General features: G+C 38.2%; 1 protein-coding gene across 3 annotated transcripts in view; it reads left to right on the top strand.

Moving 5' to 3' along the window:
* DEPDC1B (DEP domain containing 1B) overlaps window positions 1–14,792 on the top strand; it is a 109,889-nt gene that overhangs the window by 83,971 nt on the left and 11,126 nt on the right. For all 3 annotated transcript variants that reach the window (XM_024122893.2, XM_024122880.2, XM_024122884.2), the window contains exons 8-9: window positions 8,642–8,808; window positions 11,510–11,686. In XM_024122893.2, coding sequence (XP_023978661.1) covers window positions 8,642–8,808; window positions 11,510–11,686 — 344 coding nt within the window. The remainder of the gene's footprint in view (window positions 1–8,641; window positions 8,809–11,509; window positions 11,687–14,792) is intronic.

Here is a 14,792-nt window from a genome sequence, read left to right as displayed (position 1 = left end):
CCTGTTGCGGAGCACAGGCTCCGGACGTGCAGGCTCAGTGGCCATGGCTCATGGGCCCAGCCGCTGCGTGGCATGTGGGTTCCTCTCAAACCGGGGCACAAACCCGTGTCCCCTGCATCGTCAGGCAGACTCCCAACCACTGTGCCACCAGAGAAGCCCCAGTGCTACATATAGTTTTAATAACGTGTTATAACCCTACTATATATTGTTGTTATTTTTTCTTTAAACAGATGATTTTCTTTCTTTTGTTTGTTTGCTTTCTTTTTTCTTTTTAAATATTTTTTCTTCCAGTTTTATTGAGATATTATTGACATACAACACCTTATAAGTTTAACATAAACAGAATAATGATTTGAGTTGCATACATCCTGAAATTTTTACCAGAATAAGTTTAGTGAACATCCATCATGTCATTATAGATGCAGAATTAAAGAAATAGAAAAAAATGTTTTTTTTCCTGGTGATGAGAACACTTAGGATATACTCTGTTAACAATTTTCATATATAACATACAGCAGGGTTGATTATTTTGTTGTACATCACATTCCTAGTACTTATTAACCTTATAACTGGACGTTTGTACCTTTGATTGCCTTCATCCAATCCCCCACCCCTGCCTCTGGCAACCAGAAATCTGGTCTCTTTTTCTATGAGTTTGTCTATTTGTTTGTTTTTGATGTATAATTGACCTGCAACATTACGTTAATTCTTGTTATACAGCATAGTGATTTGATATTTCTGTACATTTTAAACTAATCACCAAGATGAGTCTTTTTACAGTATATCACCATACAAGATATTACATAGTTATTGACTATATTCCCCTAATGTACTAAATGTATATATATGTAATTTCATACCTGTGACGCATTTATTTTGCAACTGGAAGTTTGTACCTCTTAGTTTCCCTCACTTTTTCTTTCCTCTCCCCACACATCTCCCCTCTGGCAACCACCTGTTCATTCTACATATCTATAGCTCTGTTTTTTGTTTTGTTATGTTTGTTCATTTCTTTGGTTTTTTAGATTGCACATATAAGTGAAATCATATAGTATTTGTCTTTCTTTGACTTATTTTACTTAGAATAATACCCTCTAGTTCCATCCATGTTGTTGCAGTGGCAAGATTTCATTCTTTTTAATGGCTGAGTAATATTTCATTGTGTGTGTGTGATATATACATACATACACACACACACACACACACACACCTTCTTTATCCATTCATCTATTGATGGTCACTTTGGTTGCTTCCATATCTTGGCTATTGTAAATAATGCTGGAATGAAATAGGGGTGCATGTATCTTTTATAATTAGTGTTTTTGTTTTCTTCAGATATATACCCAAGAGTGGAATTGCTAGATTATATGGTAGTTTTTTTTTTTCATTTAGTGCAAGTAACAAGTTTATTTTCTTTGATATAGAATTAACAGAGTTAATTTCATACCCCCAATGAGGTAAAATTGTAACATTTGCATAGGAAAGCTTTCCTTGAAACACTTCAGATCTTTGTTGAAGTTATTGATTGTCAGGTCAGAGAATCTGCAATTTCAAGTTTGTTCACAGAAATTAAAAAATTCCTTACTTGGGAAGTTTCAAAATGGCAATTCGATCCTAGAGTCATAATTACCGGGCGGGGGTGGGGTGGCGCGGGGGGAATGCTCTCCCGGCTGAGTTTCAGCAGCACTGTAATACTGTGTACATCCACTTTATACAAAGGCATGTACATTTTTCAAAGAGAGAACATATATTCCTATTTATCATTTTTGGAAATGTGTTCAATTGCTGTATAGTCTCCTACAGGGTCTAATTAACATGAATTCAAAAGTAAAAATTACAGTGACTTGGGAAGATGGTATTTTCTTAAGGACACACTGCTGAACACATGGCCACCTACCTGCTCTCTAAAGCATTATATAAAAATTCAACCACCAAATACAGAACACATGAACACCAGGAGACAAAAAAAGCATTAAAGCCCATTACAATCTTGAATAAGCCATGACCTCAAGTACATAGAAAAGCACTGCAATCATGTATTGAGTTTTATTTTTCTAATATATACCATAATTTAAAACCATATAAAGTCACTTATATAAGAAGCAATTTTTTCAAGTGGTATAGCTTAGAGCATGGCTTTATATTTGGCTTAATCATTTTTACCACTTTAATTTATAAAGCTCGTAATCTTGCCAGCAGGGCTTCAACTTCGGGAATGGATTCGTTTTTAGAAACAGAGCCAAGAAGTTCCATTTCCTTTTTTCTGTTGCTTTCTACATTACAGGCTTCCTTCTTCTCAGCTGCCTTGATCCTCTTCCTAGACGTGTGAGTGTCTAGATTATAATTAAGCTCCTTGGTGACTGCAGTCCTTGTTGAGCTGCAATTGATATTGTAGTGTGAATGTAACCCTTCTGTGAACTGCAACTTCTGATTTTCTGCTAGTGTTGGAGGGTCTCCTGCAGAGGCAGGGAGAGACAAGGTCACTGGCAGCAGAAGTTCTCAGTTATGTTTTTTAAGTTTTGAAGAATCTCTATAATGTTTTCCATAATGGCTGCACCAATTTGCATTCCCATTAACAGTGCACAAGAGTTCCCTTTTCTCCACATCTTCGCCAACCCTTACTTGTTGTCTTTTTGATAACAGCCATTTTGACAGGTGTGAGGTGGTATCTCACTGTGGTTTTGATTTGCATTTCCCTGATGATGAGTGATGTTGAACATCTCTCCGTGTGCCTGTAGGCCATTTGTATGTTTTCTTTGGAAAAATGTCTGTTCAGATCCTCTGTCCCCTTTTTAATCAGGTTGTTTGGTTTTCTGATGTTGAGCTGTATGAGTTCTGTTTTTTTGGGGGGGCGTATTAACCCCTTATTGGATACATTGTTTGTAAATATCTTCTCCCATTCAGTAATTGGCTTTTTCCTTTTGTTCATAGTTTCCTTCACCATTCAAAAAACTTTTTAGTTTGATGTTGTCCCATTTGTTTACTTTTGCTTTTTTTTTTTTTTTTTTTTTGCGGTACGCGGGCCTCTCACTGTTGTGGCCTCTCCCTTTGCGGAGCACAGGCTCCGGACACACAGGCTCAGTGCCCATGGCTCACGGGCCCAGCCGCTCCGCGGCATGTGGGATCTTCCCAGACCAGGGCACGAACCTGTGTCCCCTGCATTGGCAGGCGGATTCTCAATCACTGCGCCACCAGGGAAGCCCGCTTTTGTTTTTTTGGATACATATCCAAAAAATATTATAAGACCAGTGTCAAAGAGCACACTGCCTGTTTTCTTCTAGAAGTTTTATGGTTTCAGGTCTTACATTTAAGTCTTCAATCCATTTTGAATTTATTTTTGTGCACGGTGTGAGAGAGTACTCCAGTTGGATTCTTTTGCATGTAGTTTTCCAGTTTTCCCAGCACCAGTTATTTAAGTGGCTGTCTTATCCTTATTGTATATTCTTTCTTCCTTTATTGGAGATTAATTTCTCATATTAGTGTGGTTCACTTCTGGGCTGTCTATTCTGTTCCATTGATCTGTGTGTCTGTTTTTGTACCAGTACCATACTGTTTTGATGACTGAAGCTTTGTAGTATAGTTTTAAATCAGGGAGTATGCTACCTTCAGCATTGTTTTTCCTTCTCAAGATTGTTTTGGCTATTCAGGGTCTTTTGTGTTTCCATAAAAATTATTTAGAATTATTTATTCTTGTTCTGCAGAAAATGCCAGTGGTGTTTTGCTAGGGTTTACACTGAATTTGTAGATTGCCTTGGGTAGTATGGCCATTTTAACAATGAGCACGAATGCATGAGCATTGCACATCTGTCCAGTTGTTTTTGTCATCTTTGAATTCTTTCATTAATGTCTCATTGTTTTCAGAGTACAAGTTTTTTTATCTCCTTCATTAGATTTATCCCTAGGCATTTCATTCTTTCTGATGCAATTGTAAATGGGATTTTCTAATTTCTTTTTCTGGTAGTTCATTACTAGTGTATAGTAATGCAACAGATTTTTGTATGTTGATTTTGTATCCTGCAACTTTACTGAATTTGTTTATTAGTTCTAACAGTTTTCTGGTCCTGGACTTTTGTTTGTTTGGGGTTTTTTGATTACTGATTCAATTTCATTATTGGTAATTGGTCTGTTCAAGTTTTCTATTTCTTTCAGATTTAGTCTTGGGAGACTGTACATTTCTAGGAAGTTATCCATTTCTTTTGGGTTGTCCAATTTATTGGCATATAATTTTTGTTTGTGGTAATCTCTTATGATACTTGTATTTTTGTGGTATTTGTTTAACTCCTCTTTCATTTCTGATTTTATTGATTTGGGCTCTCTCTCTTTTTTCTTGATGAATCTAACAATTTATCAATTTTATTTATCTTTTCAAAGAACCAGCCTTTAGTGTAATTGGTGTTTTTTATTTTTTGGTTTTTGTTTTTAGTATTTTTTTCATTTGTTTCTTCTCTGATATTTATTTCTTTCCTTCTACTAACTTTGGGTGTTTTTGTTCTTCTTTTTCTAGTTCCTTTAGGTGTAAGTTTAGGTTGTTTGAGATTTTCTTGTTTCCTGAAGTAAGCTTGTGTCACTTCCCTCTCAGAACTACTTTTGCTTTTATCCCATCAATTTTGGATCATTGTATTTCCACTCTCATTTACCTCCAGGTATTTTTTGATTTCTTCATCTTTTTGTTTTGTGTATCCTTTGACTACTTGTTGTGGATATAGGTGAATTTTACTACTTTTGCCTTTTAAACTTCCTGTTAGCTTTATAACTGGTTGATCCACTACCTTTACTGTATGTTTGCCTTTACCAGTGAGATTTTTCCTTTCATAATTTTTACATTTCTAGTTGAGGCCTTTTCTTTTTTGCTTTGAGAAGTCCCTTAACATTTTTTGTAAGGCCAGTTTGGTGGTGCTGAAGTCTTTCTAGCTTCTGCTTATCTATAAAACTCTTTATCTCTCCTTCAAATCTGAATGATAACCTTGTTGGGTAGAGTATTCTTGGTTGTAGGTATTTTTCCTTTCATCTCTTTGGGTATATTGTTCCACTCCCTTCTGGCCCACAAAGTTTCTGCTGAAAAATCAGCTTGTGGTTTTATGGGACTTCCCTCATACCTAACTAGTTGACTTTCTCTTGCTGCTTTTAGGATTCTCTCTTTACATTTAATTTTAGCCATTTTAATTATAATGTGTCTTGTTGTGGACCTTTTGGGGTTAATCTTGTTTGGGACTCTCTCTACTTCCTGGGCCTAGATGTCTTTTTCCTTTGCCAGGTTAGGGATATTTTCAGCTGTGATTTCTTCAAATAAGTTCTCTTCCCCCTTCTCTCTGTGTTCTCCTTCTGGGACCTCTATAATTCAAATGTTAGTATAATTAATGCTGTTCCAGAGGTCTCTTAAACTATCCTCATTAAAAAAAATTCTTTTTCTGTTTTTTTTTTTTTTTGTTCAGCAGGGTGAATTTCTGCTACTCTGTCTTCCAGATTGCTGATTTGTTCCTCTGGGTCTACTATATCTAGTCTACTATTGATTCCTTCTAGTATATTTCAATTATTGTATTCTTCCACCTTGTTTGGTTCTTTATGTTTTCTAACTCTTTGTTGAAATTCTCACTGTGTTCGTCCATTCCTCTCCTGAGTTCAGTGAGTATCTTTATTGTCATTACCCAGAACTCTTTATTGGGTAGATTGCTTATCACCACTTAAGTTTTTTCCCTGAGGTTTTGTATTATTCCTTCTTTTGGAATATATTGCTTCTTATCCTCATTTTGCGTAATTCTCTTTTTATGTCTATGTATTTAGTAGGTTGGTTATGTTTCCTGATCTTGGAGAGGTAGCTCTATATAGGAGATGTATTGTGGGACCCAGCAGCACATCACCCCCTTCTGGTCACCAGAGCAATATGCCCTGCGAGTGCTCCCTATGTAGGCTGTGTTTGCCCTTTTGTTGTGGTGAGGCCACCTACTGTGGGTGCACTGGGAGGTGGGGCTGCTCCCCTTCACCCACAGCCCAATTGACTGCAAGGCCCTGAGTCGTGTGGTGGATGTGGGCTTGCTGGAGGGCAGGGTAGGCTTCACACATGGCTGGCTCTGTGATCTGGTGGTCCATGGTTGCTGTGGACCCGCTGGTGGGTGGGGCAGGCCCCCTGGCACTAACAGATTAGAGGGAGGATTCCAAAATGGTGCTTGCCAGCACTGGTTCATCACGGTAGGATGAGCTCCCCAAAATGGCTGCTGCCAGTGTCTCCACCCCCAGGGAGAATCCCAGTCTCCTCTTCCCTCTCTGGGAGACTCTCCAAGATGAGCAAGTCGGTTTGACCCAGGCTCCTTTCAAACTACTGCTTCTGTGCTGGGACTCAGAGTACATGAGATTTTGCACATGCCCTTTAAGAGTGGAGTCTCTGTTTCCTCCGGTCCTCCAGCCCTCCTGAATGTAAGCCCCACTTAGTTTCAAAGCCAAATGTCCTGGGTGCTTGTCCTTCTGGTGCAGGAACCCCAAGCTGGGAACCCCATGTGGGATCTGACCCCTCACTTTCTGGGGAGGACCTCTGCAGTTGTGATATTCCTACCATTTGTGGATTGCCCACTCATTTATGTGGGTCCTTTAATATTGAATCTCTGCTCCTCCTACCTGTTTCATTGTGACTCCTTCTTTATATCTTTAGTTGTGGAAAATCTTTTTTGCTAGTCTTCAGGTCATTTTCATAGCTCTGTAAGTAGTTGCAACTTTGGGTGCCCATGGGAGAAGGTGAGTTCAGGGTCTTTCTACTCTACCATTTTGTCCTTCCCCCCACCCTTGAATGTTTACTTTTATGCTTTGTACCATATACTAGGAAATAGCGCTTGCCAAAAGAAATGCATTATGATTTCAATTATCTTGAAGTCTTATATTCATATATATATATATGAAACATATAAAGTTAAGGTGAAATTTGACTCTCCACAGGTGTTTATAATTTGGTAAAAGAAGGGATTTGTGGCCTAATGTGATAGAAGTCTTTGTGGCAAAAGTAAAAGACTTTGTGGAGAAATATATCTAGAATTTAATTGGTCTTTACCAGATCCAACTGCTACCAGTTCCAACCTCATGCAGACTGTAATCATGCCTTGAATCTTCCTTCCTCCCTCCCTGTTACCCCTTTACAGTCTATTCTCTATACAGCTGCCAGAGTAAAAATAATTCAAATCAAATGGCTCTCATGCCCAGAATCCTTCAATGGCTTCTTGGGTCACTTACAGTGAAACCCAGAGTCCTTAATGATAGTCTACAAGGTTCTACATGATCTGGCTCTTGGCTTCCTCTCTAACCTCATTTCTGACTTGAATATTCTGCATACTCCTCTCTTCACACTGCCCTCATTGCTGTTCCTCAAACATTCCAGACATACTCCCTTGTCACAATCTTTGTAATTGCTATTTCCTTTACCTTGAAAATTTGTCTCTGTGATACTTGCCAGGCTTACTCTCATTTTCTTCAGATTTCTGCTCAAATGTCCTCCTTAGCGAGTAACTTTCCCCAAAACTCTAGGAGTATTTTCTCATCATTCCCCAGCTCCTTTCCTTTTTTTCCTTCAAACCCAAAGTCCTTAGTCTGGCATTCAAGGCCTTCTAAGATCTCACCTCTGCTAACCTTTTTCGCTTCATTTCTATTGGTCACTCACAGCCTATGCTATAGTCTTATTGAGTGACTTACAGGTTCCCTAATATGCCTGTTGCACATGTCTCTTGCAGCACCTCTCACATTTTGCTACTTACTTTTTTATGGGCCTCTCCTTCTCACAGTGCATAAGCTCTTTAAAGGAAAGGACCTGGCATATTTTTATATTTCTGAAACCTAGCATTGTTCCTGGCATATCGTACATGGCCAGTAAATATTTACTGAATATAAAAGATGGTTTTGTCTCCAAGCAGAGACTAGTTGGAACTTGAAAAAGTTGGATATGAACCAATAAATCAGTGAAAGCAGTTTCATCTCTTCAGAAGGCTTGGAGGTGTGTGTGTCCAGAGACAAATATGGTTGAAGAGAGCACAATATTAGAATACCCTAATTTTTAGCAAAATCATATTGGGTGAGGAGTGATGACATGTAACACGATTGAATCATCACACTTAGCTAGAAAAAAAATAGCTTAAGTGGGAGGAAGGTGTCATTTGGAAAGAAGCAGAGCCATTAGGCACCGGAACGACTCTAACAGCATTAGTCCTATTATTTAGTCTATGAGAGTCATTCAGGATGGTGACCATGCTCCTCATGAGGAAATAGTACAAAAGGGAAAACTTCAGGGCAGTGATGGCACATTCATGTTCTTGCTCATGCTGTCTTGGACCTCTTACAGAGTGTTGAGAGTTAAGTTAGGCTTAACCTGACTGCTCTTGGTTCAGAGGGAAAGAATGCTACGAAAATTTAGTTTTATCTGTCAAGGGTGTGGGAGGGGGAAATGGCTGTATTTGTTTTATATATTTGCCAACGCTGATTGGTGGTTTGTGTTTTCTATGCAGATTTGTGACAGTGGATCTATATCAGTTAGCCCGGTATAATTGCACATGCAAACATGCTTTATATAATTTTAGTAATACATGTTTTGTAAAAATGTGAACATAATAGAGTCAGGTAGACTATAGGTTTTTAAAGGATTAAAATTTTTTTTTTTTTTCTAAATCAGGTTTGTTACAGAAAGAGAATATGGCCATTGAAGCATTTCAAATTTGCTGCCTCCTCCTGCCTCCTGAAAATAGAAGAAAGTTACAGCTGTTGATGAGGATGATGGCAAGGATCTGCTTAAATAAGGAGATGCCACCACTGTGTGATGGCTTTGGCGCCCGAACACTGGTAGGTTGATTTCTAACATCTACGAGGACTGGAGTTTTGGGGTTAAAATTCACTTGAGTAAAGTTTACTAACTTGGCAACCAGAGGAAGGTACAAGGCAGGCTTGTTTAAAGAGCCATGGCTTGGAATCCACCCAGACTGGTATTGTGCTTTTGGTCTTAGTGACTTAAAGAACATAATGAAAAGTAAAGAGTGAGTAGGAGTAGACTCTGAGTGTAGAGATAGCTGCTGCATCCTGCCTGCTGTCAACATAAAGAGAAGGAAGCTTGGACAGAAAGGATTACTGGCCTGTCAAGAAACAGCATTCTCTCCTCCAGGACAAAAAGGGTCGCAAAGCCTTTGTTACTATAACCAGTAGGAGAAGATGCAGCATATATCATGGATTAAAGAGGGAAGAAGTAAAATATAGAGTTAGACCAGACAACTTGGAAGGAAAGAATGTGTATCTTTCAGGGTATGATCTAAGGGTCCATGAGTGAGGATATTTCTTAATATATTCTCAGTTTTGCTTAAAAACATAGGCTAATTTTGAATTCTACTTTGTCAGGTCAGCATGTGTTTTAAAATAGGATCTAGGTTTAGAATTATTTACTAGCAAAATTTATTAATTTTCCTCAAAAAATATCTTAGAGCAAAATTGATGTTTCATTGGGATGTACATCCTTTCCATATGTTGGTGAACCATTGTGTATGCCTGAGGGTCCACTGTTCGACTTTTAGAAGTGTGGCATGAGATCAGAGGACAAATCAGCACCCAGTAGAGTGATTCTTGACCTTTTTTGGGGGGTGGGTGGATGGGTAGGTGGGATAATGGACCTTTTTGAAAAGCTGAAGAGAACTTTGCACCTATTCCCCAGAAGAATGCATGTGTAAAATTTTCTATACAATTTCAAGGCACTCACAGATCCCCTGGGGTCCCTAGTCTCCAGATAAAGAGTCTCTGTGTGTGTCTTTCCCTCTGTAAATATATGTGAGTGAAGAAAATAAAGTATCATCTGCAGTATGTTGATGAAATGAAGTCTTATTAAACAGAATTACATGATATCATGCTTATAGGTTTTTAAAAATTGTAGTTGATGTACAATATTATATAAGTTGCAGGCATATAATATAGTGATTTACAATTTTTAAACGTTATGTTCCATTTATAGTTGTTATAAAATATTGGCTATATTTCTTGTGCTGTATCATATATCCTTGTAGCTTATTTTTTACATAATAATTTGTAATTCTGTTTTTTTAAATTGGAGTATAGTTGATTTACAATGTTGTGTTAGTTTCTGCTGTACAGAAAAGTGAGTCAGTTATGCATGTACATATATCTACTCTTTTTTAGGTTCTGTTTCCATATAGGTCATTACAGAGCATTGAATAGATACAGTAGGTGCTATACAGTAGGTTCTTATTAGCTATCTATTGTATATATAGTAATGTGTGTATGTCAATCCCAGTCTCCCAGTTTATCCCTCTGCCCCTTTTCCCCCTTGGTAACTATAAGTTTGTTTTCTACATCTGTGACTCTACTTCTGTTTTGTAAATAGGTTCATTTGTACCATTTTTTTAGATTCCACATATTGTGCCTCCCCTCTTTACTCTCCCCACTGGTAACCACTTGTTTGTTCACTATATCTGTGAGTCTGTTTCATTTTTGTTATATTCACTAGTTTCGTGTATTTTTTAGTCTACATATATAAGTGATATCATATAGTATTTGTCTTTCTGTGCCTGACTTGTTTCATTTACACGCTTATAGATTTTGAAATAAGATTGTCAACAATAAAATTAGTAGGAAAAGGAAAAAAAGTCCATCCAAAGGATTGCATTAAGAATGGATTAGTTTGGGCTTCCCTGGTGGCGCAGTGGTTGCGCGTCCGCCTGCCGATGCAGGGGGGCCGGGTTCGCGCCCCGGTCTGGGGGGATCCCACGTGCCGCGGAGCGGCTGGGCCCGTGGGCCGTGGCCGCTGGGCCTGCACGTCCGGAGCCTGTGCTCCGCAACGGGAGAGGCCCCAACAGTGAGAGGCCCGCATACCGCAAAAAAAAAAAAAAAAAAAGAATGGGTTAGTTAAAATGAATTCTATGGAAACAACTGCTATAATATTTTTTGTATTTCATCACCTAATGCTCTTCTGATGGTTTTGTTCAAAGGTGATTGTCAAACGTACATACAAAATCCTGAAGAAAATAACAATTAACTAGGAAAAACTAATCGTTGAGCCACATAGATTGTGCTAGCAAATTTTTTTTTAAAAAACAACAAAATAAGACAATAATGAAATTAGGATATTATTAGACTAAATGGCTATAAAGTACTTTTAACTTAAAAGTGCTACATGATCCAAGTTGTGATGGTGATAATAATTTTCAGAATTTGTTTAAATATATATATTTAAAGCCATCTATGAAAGGGGGTGCCTTTAAAAACTGCTCAGACAAGCATCTCTGCTAAGTCTCTGTGAGAAGTGATGCACATTCTGTTCATGCTGGTTGATGAGAAGATCAGCCCATCTGAGATGACCAGGTGTGGCCAGGTGCCAGGTGAGATGTGCACCCTGTGCTGTGGGCCATTTCTCACTGACTAGTCACATTTGCTTTTTGCAAATTAGATGGCACTCAGTTCAGAGTAGGGAAAAAAACCTCATCTGTGTTTATTTAAAAATTCACCCTCCCTCCCCACTATGTTGTTGTTGTTGTTGTTTTTTTAGATGGTTCAGACGTTTTCCCATTGCATCTTGTGTTCCAAAGATGAGGTGGACTTGGATGACTTATTAGCTGCTAGGTTGGTGACGTTTCTGATGGACAATTACCAAGAGATTCTGAAAGTCCCTTTGGCCTTGCAGACCTCCATAGAGGAGCGTGTGGCCCATCTACGAAGAGTCCAGGTAAAGGAAGGGATATTACCAGTACTATAAAATTGCCAGTAGAAAGTTATGTAAGTTTGCTAGGCTTCTTGGCATTTTTTCTTTTGAAGATTGAGTGGGTTAATTTGTACAAAGTGATTACAACCGGGCGTGGCACATAGTAGGCACTGCACATGTTTGTTATTATCTTTGAAAATTTGTGTAATGCCCACTAGGTTTTGTTGTGTTGATCAATGCTGCATACTTTTGGTTGCAAATTCCTAAAATGGGTTTGTTCAGAATCTACATATACTTCCTGATGGAAGTGATTTATGTGCAATAAAGTCTTGATTCATAATAGCCCTGCCACCTAGGTACTATTTTTTGAATGAGAAAGCTGAGGCACAGAGAGCATAAGTAATTTGTCCAAGGTCACAGAGCTAGCGTTCAAACTGATAAAATCGTTTTCCAGAATCAGTGCTCTTAACTGCTATGCCATACTGCCTCACTGTAAAGCCATGGTATGGTAGAAGAACCCGGCTTCAGAGCCATAAGGACCTGGGCCAAACTCCTGGCTCCCCACTTGCCTGGTTATGTGGCTTTGGGCAAGTCCCTTAAGCCCTCTGGATTTTAGTTTCTGCAGGTGTTAAAATGGTCAATACCTACTCGATGAAGTTGTTGTAAAGAGTAGACACTACATTGTAAAACGCCTGGCACAAATGTCTGTCATATGGCAGATACCTTTTGAAAGGTATTTATTGTTTTTGTCGTTGCAGTCATTATATTAAAATGATGCAAAAGAAATGTAATGTATTACTATCACGTGGGCCCCCCAGAGGGGTTTGTATGGCAGCCTGCAGGAGCAGAAACGTTGGGTAAAGGCAGGGAGGTCTGCTTGTCTCCTTCTGAATGACTGGCCCTCTTTCCCCTTAAGCATTTTTTGAGGCTCCACAATTAAGGACCAGTGAGCTGCTACCTCCCAAAGTATCATTAAAGTAAATAACTATCTGTTTTCAGTGTGCAGTTTAAAAATTAAAATAAAAAATTTTCCTATTGAAGGAATTTGGAAAATAGAGAAAACACACACTAAAAAATATCAGAGTAACTCTAAATGTTCAGTGTTAAGAGTCTTTTCTATTTCCCCGTCTCCCTCGTTTCCTTCCTTCTTTCCCTCCTTCCTTTGTTCCTCTTTTATAACTTACTTTCTCTTAACAGTACAACAAGAAGAAGTTTCCACATCATTAAATATTCTTGATTGACCCAGAATGGCCAGGAGCACAGACTAAATGGTGTTTGAATTTCTTATGTGCCCTTTATTAGCCATGTGACCTTGGCATGTTGTATAACAACTCTCTGCTTTAGCATCTGCCCCAACATCTCTATTTTTCATCAGTAAAATGGGACAACAATAGTTAATAGCTACCTCCTAAGGCTATTTTGGGGATTGAATGGCTTAAGACATGTAAAGTGCTTAGAATAATGTTTATCACATAGTAAGTAGCTCATTTGGTACTGCTGCTGTTATTATCATCAACATTATTGTATATATTCCACAATATCATTATGATTGGTAACATAATATTCCATAAAATGAATATACCATAATTTATTTAAATGATTTTCTTTGGTTGATATTTATATTGTTTCCATTTTTTTTCTATGTTACAAGCATTATAACAGTAAATATTTATATAGTTAGATTTTTTTTTGGTCGATGTGTGATTACTTTCTAAGAATAAATTCCTAGGAGTGGCATTTCACGGTCAAAGACCATGAATGTGTGTTAAACACTGATTGCATATTGTCAAATTTCCATTTAGAGTGATTGTTCCAAGTTACATTCCCATTGTTGGTATAAGAAAGTGTTCATTTCTTTACACCCTTGCCTACTTTGGGTATTATTATTAACATACATACCTTTGCCATTTAAATCGGTGAAAAGTGTAATATTACTATTGTTTTAATCTCCCACCTCCCCTTGATATTTTATGAGCCAAACTTTAAAAAAAACATAAAAATGAAAAGAAATACTTTCACTGAATTTCTTTAAGGAAAGGTGATAGCAGTGACTCCATTGCTCTGCATCCTTGCTGGGCTTGTGTATTCACATGGCACAGGCTTGTATTGCAGGAACGTAACCCTGTGAGCCCTTCATTGTCAGCTGAAGATCAGAAGGCTGAGTGATGATTAACTTAACCTCAGAGTAGCATGACCTGTGAAGGGGTGCTGTGATGGCCCTGAATAAAATCAGTAACTACCGAATTGTCCAGTTACATTTTCTCTCTTAGAAGTACACACTCATTAGAATTGCCAAACAATTGTTTGTTTTAGTGCTCAAAGCCTATAGATCTCTCTTCTCTCGCACAGGGTACTCAGCCCCTCTGTCATAACACATTTAGGGTGGTACCTTTCTGAAAACGAAGTGTTACTTGGACTGTTCTGGTGAATTGTTTTGGAGCAGTTTCAGGGCTGACCCTGGGATAGATAAGCAGTGAGGTCAGCATTGTTTTTGACACCAGCCTCTTGTGACCTTGTCTGTAACCCTCTTCTTCCTCTTGTACCCTTTACTCATAGATATCATGTGTTTTTCTCATGTCCTAGGCTTCGGATGTCACATTTTACCTGGGTCTCACCCTTTTATTCTGGCCCTTTTCTACTTTTTCCAGAATTCTTGGTTCAAATACAAATTAAGTGTTGTGTGTGTCCTCCTTCCTTATGGTTCTGGTCTGTTTCTCTTGGGTTGTCCCTAAATGACCTCGTAAACTGATGCTGAGGCATGGAATGTTCTTCATGGAATAACCGTTCCTGGCAACACATTTATTTATTTTAAAAATATTTTTATTTTGAATTTTATTTTACTTTTTATACAGCAGGTTCTTATTAGTCATCCATTTTATACACATCAGTGTATACATGTCAATCCCAATTGCCCAATTCATCACACCCCCACCCCCTGCCGCTTTCCCCCCTTGGTGTCCATACGTTTGTTCTCTACATCTGTGTCTCAGCTTCTGCCCTGCAAACAGGTTCATCTGTACCATTTTTCTAGGTGCCACATACATGCATTAATATATGATATTTGTTTTTCTCTTTCTGACTTACTTCACTCTGTATAACAGTCTCTAGATCCATCCACGTCTCAACAAAT

Source organism: Physeter macrocephalus, chromosome 8, assembly GCF_002837175.3.
Source record: "Physeter macrocephalus isolate SW-GA chromosome 8, ASM283717v5, whole genome shotgun sequence".
Classification (NCBI taxonomy): domain Eukaryota; kingdom Metazoa; phylum Chordata; class Mammalia; order Artiodactyla; family Physeteridae; genus Physeter; species Physeter macrocephalus.
This window is presented reverse-complemented; position numbering and strand designations above follow the sequence as displayed.